The sequence below is a fragment of the Rhagoletis pomonella genome, unplaced genomic scaffold (assembly GCF_013731165.1).
Source record: "Rhagoletis pomonella isolate Grant_MI unplaced genomic scaffold, Rhpom_1.0 Rhpom_scaffold_00006, whole genome shotgun sequence".
NCBI classification, from domain to species: Eukaryota; Metazoa; Arthropoda; class Insecta; order Diptera; family Tephritidae; genus Rhagoletis; species Rhagoletis pomonella.
In genome coordinates, this window is record NW_023458560.1 from 593,351 (window position 1) to 605,963 (window position 12,613).

The 12,613-nt window shown below is 36.5% G+C and overlaps 1 protein-coding gene across 1 annotated transcript; it reads right to left on the reverse strand.

Moving 5' to 3' along the window:
* Positions 1-9,239: 9,239 nt before the first annotated feature.
* On the reverse strand, positions 9,240-9,657 carry LOC118741506. The gene is made up of 2 exons (XM_036473506.1): positions 9,489-9,657; positions 9,240-9,438 (listed from the first exon to the last, which is right to left on the reverse strand). The coding sequence occupies exons 1-2, from the start codon at positions 9,605-9,607 to the stop codon at positions 9,240-9,242; spliced, it is 318 nt and encodes a 105-aa protein (XP_036329399.1). The 5' UTR covers positions 9,608-9,657.
* Between the last annotated feature and the right edge of the window lie 2,956 nt (positions 9,658-12,613).

A 12,613-nucleotide genomic window follows, 5' to 3' on the forward strand; every position in this document is an offset into this window, starting at 1 on the left:
TTATTTTATCAATTTAATACAAACAAATTTTTCAAACAGGTGGAAGCCCTCCCTAAAAACGTTTTCGGCAATAAAATTTCCTAGACCCCTTCAGTTTGATACCCATATTGCAATATTCAATTTATCTTATAAGTTAAATTAAATGAAAATTTGTAAACAGGTGGCAACTATAAAAAAATATTTTTGGCTATACGCCTTCTTCAGTCTCTTTCTTTTGACGCCCATACTGCAATATTCAGTTTTTCTTATCAATTTACTTAAACTCCAATTTTCAAACAGGTGGCAACTCTCTAATTTTTTTCTTCCTATATTTTAAGTTAGACCTCTAGCAATACATCGGTGAAAACTGCATTCAGATCCATGCATTCGTTTTCGAGTGATGCGCGAACAAACATACAGACAGACAGACAGACAGACAAAAATTCTAAAAATGGTTGATTTGGCTTCTGGTGCTCTAATAAAGACCCCCCACATTAATTTTTCTTTAATATCTATAATGTACAGACATCGACCTGTTACAATTTTATTATATGTATAGATATCTATCCTTCTTGCGGTTTAGTAGTTTAGTGACATTTATGGGTCGATTACGGATTGCAACCGAACTTCAGTTGGGTGGCCAGTGGCTGAAATGGCATTACAGATGGCAACTGGCAACTGAATGCTGACAACTCAGTTGCTATATTGGTAACTGTATTTTTGTGGTATTGCTGGTTATTCAAAATTTGATTACCTTCAACTTTACAGTACTTAACTATTTGCTATTCATAATATACATTTTAATTTCAGTGGCGTTGCCCATCGGCAACCCAACTGCGGTTGCGTTGTCATCCATAATCGACCCATTAATGTACATAAAAATCTATGAAATTGTGAAATCGTGGCGTCTCAGCATTCTTCATTTTTCGGCAAAAACTACAAAAAGTTTCGAATTTTTTTTCGTCGAAAAACCTTCCACACAGAACGTCCAAAAAAGTACCTTTCCCAGAATTGAAATCCGGTCAGCCGTTTGGTCAGGAATCGCGGTCATACGAAAAACATTTCATTTTTAAATATATAGACTAGCAGACCCGGCGAACTTCGCCCCGCCCAAATTAAATTTTTTGTACACGGTCAAAAATTTGGGTTTAAGTTTTAAACCGCGCTGGGACTAGGGATGCAAATTTTCAGAGCCAACATCGATACATCGATATTTCGATGTATCGTAAACATTAACATCGATGCCGAAAAAAATCGGCCTAAAACTATAGATACATCGATATTTTCCGATGTTTCTCTTTTTTAATAAGTATATTTCAGGTACTTCATGATTTGCAAGTTTTTACAGGAAGCTGTTAACGTACGCCAACTTCCATAAGGTTTATTAATGGCGAAAACCGCTTTACTTGTAAAGCCTGCAAATCCTGAAATACCTGGAACTGACTTAATGCTTGTTAAAATTTCAAGAAATACCTAGTTTCCATCTAAACTGCTACATTGTTAACATTTCAATGGGTGGTTTTTTGAATTTAATTAGATTTCCTTCCAATGTCATAATAGATTTGCTGTTTACGCGCAGATAATACTTACACTCACCTTAAGTCGTATTGAAATACTGTAACTACGTCATGGAAATCGCCTATGTTCAACGTTGCCGATTGCTTTTATTAAGTGCATGACTGCCACCACCCGTAATACGCTCACCCAAAAGGGCTCTGTCCCATGGTCAGTAATTATCACGATATTTGGATCGCGATCGATATTGATGGATTGATGGATCGCGCACGAATGCTACATGTTCAATATTTATCGCGTCAGTATTTGCATATTTTTTTTTTGCTGAACACTTATTATGACGCAAGAAAATATTTTTATTTTGTACGTATAATTTACAGATAATGCATTCCGCAATTATTTTAAGATTTGTTAAATTTGTTTTGAAAGATTTTAAGCCCCGAGAGTGAAGGCAGGGCCGATGTTTACATTATGAGAGTAAAAGATGTACTGAAGAAATGTATGGATCGCGTTTTGAAAGTGCTACACGTTCAATATTTATTGACGGTATTGCGATCCGCGATCCAGATTTCAAAATTTTTAGAAATTTTGCGATATGGATCACGATCCATCAATACTGCATACTACACCGTCAGTAAATATCACGATACTTGGATCACGTCAATAAATACTGACCGTGTGACAGAGCCCAAAGAATATAACATAAAGATGTGAACGTAATGGCAATTTTGAACCGAAACTAAAGTCGATGTTTAAAACATCGTTAAAATTGACGTCGATATATCGCCAATTTTACGATGTTGAGTAATTTTCAAATATCGATGGTAAACATCGGTTTTTTAGCCGATGTTATCGATGTTTCAGAAACATCGATGCATCGTTTGCATCCCTAGCTGGGACTACTGCCTTTTTTAGTCTTTTATAGTCTACTTTTTAAACCAGTCAATAGTTTTAAGCAATCTTTAATATATTGTGGTTTAAATTTTAGCCCAAAAAGTTCGTGGTTTAAAAATCAAACCAAAATGTTTTAATTTAAGTTTCTAGGTTTCATATATAGAAAATTTGGTTTAAAATCTAAACCGAAATAGAAAATGTTTGCACACAGCGAAATGTGGTGTTGATTCAAACTCAACATATGAAAGCACATTTACACGCGTGGCTGTAACTAAGTGTGCAAAGCTGCTTGATACAATTGGTTCCTACTAATGCTGTCCGGGTTCAATCCCCAACAGACGGAGCATGAAATTTTATTTTTATTTTTTATTCTTGATTATGAAAATGTTTGGGTTTAAAATTTAAACCGAACTGTTTAAATTCTAAACCCAACGTATGTGCCCTCTTTTTTTTTAATTTAGAAGGTTTATATTTGAAACTGAATTTTTGTAATTTAGTCATATATGTAGTCCAAAAAGTTTAAAATTAAAACCGAAATTTTTAACCGTGTATTGAAACATTTTGGTCCAACATTTTCACCAAGAGCTCACGTTCATGATTTTTAGTGAGGCATTTGTCTTCTATTATTACGGTTTGGTGGTTGTCAGAAGGCATATTTGCCGTCTTAAATAACTTAGCAAAACTGTACATGCATACAAAGATATGTAATAGTTTCAGTGCGTTTGAAAGGCGCCACGTCCCCTTTTCAAATAACCAAAATTTTGTCTAAGAGCATGGGATTGATTTCACGTCCCTTCTTCCAATAGCCCCAACTTTTCTTCATGACCGGTCGCGTTTTATATATCTTGTACATACCAAGTTCCAGTACTCTTCCATGAACACATTCAGAGATATGCAGAATGAAAAATTCGATGTTTATGGGAAGCGCCACGCCTCCTTTTCCGATAACCACAATCTATCTCCATGAGTATGCGATTGCTTTCACATATGTTCATACCAAGTTCGAGGCCTCTTCCATGAACATTTTCCGGGATATGCAGTAGGAAAAATTCGGTTTGTATGGGAGGTGCCACGTAACTTTTTCCAACAACCGCAATTTTTATCCATGAATATGCAAATGTTTTCATATATCTCCATACCATATTCGAGTAGTCTACCATGAACACTTCCAGAGATGTGCAATATGAAAAATTCGGTTTGTATGGGAGGTGCCACGACCCCTGCACCTAGCGGTATGAAATATACTTTACATCCGATTCTCATACCTACCATATATAACACAAAAAATTTCATAAAGATCGGTCGAGCCGTTCGGAAGAGTTCGATTTTTATATGTATATTAGATAAGCACGATGCAAGAAGCATAGAAAAAATGTCGATGAAAGAAAGATTTTTTTTCTCGGGTTCACAGCTATCCTATGTTTAAGTTGGAACCAACAATACACACCCACAAAATTTCATTGAAATCGATTAAGCGGTATCGGAGATTAGCGTAAACAAACACAGTGACACGGAATATTTATATATTAAGATACCCTACTACATATTAGTACCTACCATAGATACGTTTGCGTACCAAATTTCAATTTCATTTGACTTGTGGTTTTGAAATTATAGCTGATAAAATTTTCCACGCCTATGGGATGTGCCACGCCCCCTTTTACAAACCCATTTATATATAAGCACCTACCATTGATATATCTGCATACTAAATTTCAAGTTCGTGGGACTTATAGTTCCGAAGTTATAGCTGATAAATAATTCCATGCCTATTGGATGTGCCATGCACTCTTTTCCAAACTCATTTATATATATACCCTAATATAAGTACCTACCGTTAAAATGGCTGCGTACGAAATTTCAAGTTGAAGCGACTTATTCCTCCGGAGTTATAGCTGATAAAACATTCCAGGTCCATGGGACGTGCCGCTCCCGCTTTTACAAACTCACCTATATATAGCCTACTATAAGCACCTACTATAGATACGTCTGCGTACCAAATTTCAAATTCACGTGACATATGATTCCAATTAAAGCGCCTACACACCAAATTTCAAGTTCTTGGGACTTATGGTTCCCAAGTTATAGTTGATAAAATTTGTTCTGTCAAAATTTTGTTCGATTCTGTCCGTCCGTTTAGACTGCAACTTGGCACATACATACATACATACGTACTTCCACAAATATATAGTAGATATCTATCCTTCTCTTAGCGAAAAATAATTTGTGGGGTATCTCGGCCACAGGGCCACCTATGGTGTAAGTTTAAAGTTCCAATATTTCTTTTCAATTGGCTAAATTGTATTCTAAATATGAGCCAAATCGGCAAGTAAATGCAATTTTTAAGAAGATCCTGATCCCAGCGCCACCTAGCGAGCAAATTTTTGGTAGAAATATTTCTTTTCATAGTACTAATATATGTTCCAAATATGAACGAAATCGGTCCAGCTGTTAAGTAGTTTAGTGACATTTAATGTATAGAAACCTCTATGGCGCGTATTCATAGTCCAGCAACTAAGTCGAAACTAACAACGTTGCAACTTAAAATTAAGTACCAACTTAAAATTTACCTCTATTCATAGTCGCATTTCAGACTTCTACTAAGTAGTTTCGATATAGCAAAACGAGTGTGAAAATGTATCGATTTTTCTTTACGATATTTTGGAAAAATTACATTTTTATTAAATAATGTCAAGCTTGATCATCCGTTTATGTAATTTTTATTTTCATTGCATGATTATGCCAAAGAATAAGGTATAATTTTCTTGTTAATTGTGTGAAATAGCCAGAACAACCGCAGTGATGTGAAGTCGATGTTTATCGAAAGCATGCTGTGAAACATACAAATAGTAGATATCTAAATGTTATGCACAAATTTACTTTAAAAGAACTAGCGTGAAACTGACTTATTATTTGAGAATTTATCTAAATTATTCCAATTATAAAATTGTGATGTAGCTTTATTCGAAATGTAGTACGCATTTAATTTCATCTTCCGATTAAAATGGATCGGTCTTTGTAAATTTTAATTGGAGATTATTCAATATAATCAAATTCACCCCCTACCAACTTAATTTTTACATATTTCGTCTGTTTTCCCTTAATTTGATAAAATACTTCTTCCTAGTTACGACTTAGTTGCAGCTGCAGCCGAAACTAAATTTTAAGTTGGTACTTAGCCAGAAAAGTCGAAACTAAGGCGACTATGAATAGTTTTAGTTGTGACTTAGAATAGTTTCGACTTAGTTGAGTACTAAATATGACTATGAATATGCGCCTATCAGACTAAAATTGATTGGGCTATGAAAGTGTGTATTCAGAAAAATTCAAACACTTCCGAGAAAAAAGTTTGAAATATAGGTGAAAATTTGTTGCAATTTTTTGAAGTTTTCTATAAATTGTTAAACTTGGGTTTATATGGGGTTTGTTAGAGAAAAAACTGTATTTTAATTGAAAATTCTCAAAAATATACAAATAAACATAAGTTGCACACAATATCACTTCGAAATGGCGTGCTATAGATATGACCGATACTGTACATATAGACATATAAGGGGAAATCTTTGGAAATGGGGATGGGGGTCTTTGGAATGGGGTTTCCGAGACAAAGCAGCTGCACTGCCAAGTGCGGTTTCTGTACCTTCGTCAATACTATTTATATGTGTAAATGTCAGTAAGTAAATAGTTATTCACACAAAAAAAAAAAATACGGCTTAAATGAATAATTTGTTTGCTAAAATCCAGAAAATCCGGAAATTGCTAGTGCAACTCGCATAAATTCTGAAGAAAATATTGCAACTTTGGAAATCTAACTCAATCAAATTTTGCAATAGGGCGTTCTTCAACTAAATTTTGAAATAGAGGGTTGTTGAGGGTTTTGCTAAAATCGAGAAAATCAGGAAATTTCTAGTGCAACTCGCATAAATTCTGAAAAAAAATATTGCAGCTTTGAAAGTCTATCTCAATCAAATTCTCCAATAGGGCGTCTTTCAAATAAATTTTGAAACAGAGGGTTGTTGAAAAGTTTTTTGAGATAGGGCGTTTTCGAACTGGCTGCCGAGATAAGTCGATCTTTCACTCAGCATTGACACTAATGGTGTTTTCGTTTCTACCAAAAAATGTCGCCTTTTGATTGCCCTTTTTCTCTTTTCGTGTGTGAATTAGGACTAAATTTGCAGTGATACCCTTTAACAGGATTGAATGTAACACCAAATACATTTTGCACCGTGGAAGAGCAACATTTTTTTGAAGAAACGAAATTACTATAAGTATGCTCCATTTGGTGTTCCCAACGCAGATAAGTTATTCCTCATCTCTTGCCAACGCAACGACGACTCTTTTCAGGGGTATGGGAATGTCTTCAATACCAACATGACCTTGCAATAAAAGAAGTTGTTTTTGAATTCGCTAAGCAATAACGCGTTCGTACATATGTATGTAGCTTTTGTTATATGCTTCATCGTATCTACGTGAACCAAAGCCGAAAGAGGGTTAATGTAAACAAATATACGAATTGTTTACATTTAAATTTTCAAATAAGCGTACGTCAAATATTGATTATACTTTGTTTATTACATTATGAAAGAATGGTGAATTCGACTTTGACTTCGAATAACTTTTGACCGAGTTAACCCATCGAAAAACAGCTTCAGAACTTTTTTGTACAGCACAAAATTCTCTACAAAAGCACGGCAAGACCTTTATAGTACAACGTATCGTTCATTAAATATAAAAATCAGAAGTAAAAAAAACACTTCGATTTCCCATAAGAATAACAGGAAAATAAATAATCAGGCAGGTTCTGCAATTCACTTCCGAGTGAATTTGAACCAAATTCACTTTGAATCCGACATTTGGTGTTCTGTGTTTCACTTTCCGAGTTTCATTTCCACATTTTTTTCCAAAATTAATTCCGAGTGAATTTGGATGTTCTGATAAACGAATCCGCGAAAAAATCTTCGGATTTCATTCACTTCGTTTCAAGTTTGTGGATTTTATGCATACACAAAAATTTTAAATTAGCGGTTGTGATCGTGACGAAAATGTGAGTAAATTTTAAATTATTATTGAAATACATTAATATTAAAACTAATAAGAATAAAAGAGTAACAAATTTTACACAAATTAAATGTTTAAGGGGAAAACATAAGAATGCGCAACAGGATACAATCCTTCTCCAATTCATGGAGAACTATCGGGATATCGCTCGAGGCTTCGTGAAAGGTGACAAAGCCAAAGTAGATGCACTCTGGAAGGAGCTGGTAGAAGATTTGAATGCCCACGGCCCACCACATAAGGATATGTCTGGCTGGAAAAAGGTGACCAAGTTAATTTTTTCTACGTTAATCAACCTTTCTAATGTAAATACTTTAACAGGTTTGGATGGATTGGAAGGCCTTCGTCAGGAAAAAAGTTGCTCACAACAACACCGAAGCTAGGGCAACCGGAGGAGGTCCATTCAACAAGCATGTCCTGACGAAAACAGAGGAAGCAATTGCCCGTTTATGTGGAATATATACGGTGGTGGAAGGTATTGCCAACACAGCAGACTTCGGTGCACCTACTGGAAGCAATGAGATTTCTTCGGAGGCTTCCAGTGACGATATACCATCCACTAGTGCCGCTGCTTCAACACGGTCCCGAAGGCGTGAGCCTGCAGTTTCCGACTCACTTAAGACTAACATTGGGGAGCAGACAAGTGCCATGAAAAGTTTGGTAGATGGGTTGCAGGACAATGTAGACGCCACAAACGAAATAAGCACCGGCATAAAAAGTCTATGCGAAGCTGTGAAGGAAATGACAGTTGCCATACAAGAAGGTAATCGGGAGAAAAAAAGGCATCATCTCCAAATGGAGAGGCTGCGTCACACGGAGAATGAGCTCAAACAAAAAGAGTGTGAGTTAGAGGAGTTAAAAATGTATTTGAAATACCACTCCAAACCAAGTAATTAGATAACACTCTCCACTTTTGTAAATATGTAGTTTTATGTAAATATCTATCTGTAAATAATTATCTGTAAATATTTTTTGTAAATAGTTGTCTGTAAATAGTTTTTAAATGTACATATATTATTTTTTAAATAGGAAATTTAACTTTTGTTCCAATAAAAAGTGAATTATATTTTATTTTAAATATAAATGTTGTTTTATTTAAGGAGATGAATTAAATTTTCAGGTATTTGTATGAAGGTTCATTATCGCCTCATCAAGTGTAGACGCGGTTAATATTTCTTCAGCAACAGCATATTCATTTCCATCGTCTTCAATGTCAAACTCAATTAACTCTTGCACTTTGTAGTGTTTGCAAACATTATGCAAAGCGCAGCAAACATTTGTTATTTGTAACACCTTTTGTGGTTGGTACTGAAGACAGCGGGCTATGGTTGAAGAGCATAACCAGCATCACCCAAAAGCCAAGACCCGCGATGTCCGTTTTCGTATCGCCGCTGGAAATAGTGCTGAGCTCTACTAACACTCCAAATTAAAGCGTCATGGCTTGATCCGGGGCGACGAGCGTCAACTGCTTTGATAACCATATTGTAGTCACAAATCTAAAACAAACGGTTTCAACCATTTAGCTCAAATACATAGAGAATCATTTTCTTCAAAAGTAACAACACTTACGATCATTGCATTGATACTAAAATAACCTTTTCGATTATAAAAAAGACTGTGATCTTTATGTGGCTTTGTTATTTGTATATGCGTTCCATCTATACATCCAATAACGCCCGGAATGCCAAATTTTTGCTGGAAATGTTGTTTCGATTTAGCCAGCTCATTTTCCGTCATATTTAATTTAATCCAATGTGGACATAAATGCCTTTCTAAAATTTTGAGCAGTCGTTTTGTTACTTTAGCCACCGTACTTCGCCCATTGCAATGCAGCTATCTTTTCCCACTGCTTTCTGAAAACCGCCTTCAGCTAAGAATCTCAAAGTAGCTGCCAGTTGCAGTTGCGTTGGAATGGATGTGCCTTTTATGTGAGGGTCAACAACGTTCAACAGCATAATAAAGGCATCTTTGTTGACTCTGTAGTTGGACACGAAACTACGAAATTGGTTGAACATTTGAACTTCTTGCAAATATTACATACTTACACCGATTCAGGAACCTCTAACGGATTGGAATGATCCCGCAGTATTCTTCTATTAAGGGCTTCTTCTGCATGCTCCTCAGTTTCCATAAATATGGTAGCAAACGCAATTAAAGCACTCATTTTTCGTTTTTCATTTAAATCTTTGTTATTTATTTGTGTTTAATTGACAACTTTGCATGCTAAAAGTTTGTTAGATTGTGTCAAATTGGCAGATGTCAGATGTAAAGTTCATTATTAGGGTGAATGCAATCCGAGTGCGAAAATGAACAAATATTTCGTTTTCCAGAACACCAAAATTAAATTCACTCGGATTTGGATTCATTTCCAAATTCACTTTCACTCGGATTCCAGAACCTACCTGAATACAAAAAAAAAACTTTTTAATATACAACGCTTTTATAAATGGACTAAAAAGTAAAAAATAATATTTCTCAGTCCCATCGAATTTGTTTTGATAACTTTTGATTTTGAAATTTTAGCAAAAGTCGTTATAAACAATTTATGAGATTGAAAATGAGAAGCGTGGGGCGCATGTAATAGACACCTGAATTGATATGAAGGGTAATATATGTTCGTTCATATGTATGTGGATATATGAATAACGACCGCTTAAAATCGATCTCAAATTTGTACTTTCTCTGTAGAAATATTAGGTCTATGTTATGTAGTTTTATTATTGTCAATTTAATATAATGCTTAATGTGACCAACCGTACTTCTTTCGGAAGTACAGTACTGCTTATTTAGCTCTTGTACTTTGTACTTCGAAGTACAGTCAAATGTACTTCTTTGCAATATTTTGTACTTCAGGTCCTGTAGTTCTCCGATCTTCCGGACGATCGTCACATGGCCTGGGCGATTAATTCGTTCAAACCGTTCGCCTGGGACCGATGACGTCATACTTGCGAACTGCGTGAGGACCGGGTACATCCCCAAGGCTTGGAAGATAGTCAGTGTTGGAGGATAGTCATTGTTGCGGTGCAGTGTTGCACACATTGCTAAGGTGGTCAGAGGAAGCCTTCACGCAGTAGGGGCCTTCCTCGATGTCGACGGGGCCTTCAACAATATCTGGGGGTTGAAACAAACCGAATAAGGCTTATATACAGCTTACTTTGTGACAGAACTGTCGCGGTGGAGTGGGAGAGCGCCTGCACTCAGTGCAGAGTCAATAGGGGTACTCCCCAAGGTGGTGTTCTCTCCCCCCTGCTCTGGACTACGATTTTAAACGATCTTCTGGAGGAACTGGAAAGAGTGAGCTGCTGGGTGATCACCTATGTAGATGATGTGGAACTTTTGGTTAAGGGACGACTTCTACCCACCATTTTTTGTTCAGACTCAAAGCTACCTTGTCCAGGTAACTGGTGGGCGAGAAACGGCGGCCTCGCAGTGTATCCCAGTAAGATGGAACTGGTCCTGTTTACCAAGAAGTACAAGATACCCGTTTTGGCCCTTTCCTCGAGTGGGGGTGTCAAGTACTTAGGCTTGGTCCTGGATAAGAAGCTGTCGTGGAAGCCTAACATTGAGGAAAGGGTAATAAAAGGCGTCGGTTGTCTTGTACTGCTGTAGGGGAGCTATCGGTAAAAGGTAAGGTCTCTCGACCAAATTAATTTATTAGCTCCATGGAACCAGATTTAAGCTTATCTTGTTTCACGGAGACCTTGTCTGGCCTCTAGCTGCCATCAAGGAAGCGGTAGACTCACTGCCAAAGGGTGTGATGGTGCTTTAGAATCGGTAAAGGAATGGTACCAGGTCAAAGTGCCATCGTGGAAAACTGCGTGGCTCATGACCTGGCGTTGAAAAGGCACCCTAAAATCGTTATCCCTAGATAAGGAGCAACTACGGACGCCACTGTCCTCCTGCGGTACCACGCTTGGATGGTTGGGCCTAGTGTGAGCTGGGCCCTTATCTTACTTAATACCTAATAAAATGGACAAAAGAAAGCGATGCTCCTTTTGTGACATAAAAGAGGAAAATAAGACGTTTATCCGCTGCAGCAAATGTTTTTATAAGGCACTTTAAAATACCTTTTGCAGCGCAAGTAACAAGTGGCCCATCGTTACCCCTTAAAGGGGCCGAATACCACGTTACCTCTTAAGAGCTAATGATGAGGGTTCTGACAGGCTATTGTGCGATTGATATTCACTCGGTAAGACTAGGAATTTCAACTGATCTCTTTTGTATCAGCTGTCAAGAGGAAGATAAAGAGGAATCATCTCCACACTTTCTTTTACACTGCCCAACATTCGCGAGGCTAAGGTGGAAACATTTTGGCTCGCTCTTCTGAACTGACGCTGAGCTCTCAGAAATAGAAATTAGCCGCATTCGAAATTTCGTTATCGGCTTGCGGTGTTAACCTAACCAAACCCAACCCGTACTTCTTTGAGCTATGAAATAGTTGGTCACATTAATAATGCTTAGTATTGCATGCGCCCCACGCTTTTCAATTTCAACCTCATAAATTGTTTATTACGACTTTTGCTAAAATTTCAAAATCAAAAGTTATCAAAACAAATTCTATGGGACTGAGAAATATTATCTTCTACTTTTTAGTCCATTTATAAAAGCGTTGTATATTAAAAAGCTTTTTTTATATTATTTATTTTCTACATTTTAGTCTTGTCCGTATAAAATTTTGTAATAGATATTAAAATAGGTCAACGATATTAATAGATAGGTGCACACACATGCATTTACATATGTATGTACATACATACGAGCACCAATTAATTTCATTTAGGACCAAATTCACAGTGCGTAGTTAACCACTGATAAAAGTTTAACTATTGATTTTGATATACACAACGCTCAGTTAACAAAAGTCTAAACCAGCATGCCCCCATAGTTAAAATTGAAATTTTTTTGGTGGATCGAATTTCAAATTTGAATAGAAAAGTATTGATATTTAGAATTTGTATATTTTCAGGCGATATGAATTTTCATAGTTGATTAAGTGACTGTAAAGCTCTTGTTGGTGGTTAAGTTAATAATCGTTTAACTAAGCACTGTGAATCCCGCCCTTAAAGAAATGGTGTGTCATCCATTTCCGCTGTAGCGTACGTAGTGCATAGATGACATCTACCTTGCCCTATGCACTACAGATGTCGCCTTATTCACTAGACTTTTATAG

Bases quoted from the DNA above. Each gene is read 5' to 3' on its own strand.
- LOC118741506 (XM_036473506.1), bottom strand. From the start codon at position 9,607: ATGAGTGCTTTAATTGCGTTTGCTACCATATTTATGGAAACTGAGGAG. The intron at 9,439-9,488 runs GTAAGTATGTAA...CCAATTTCGTAG, and splicing joins TTAGAGGTTCCTGAATCGGT to TTTCGTGTCCAACTACAGAG.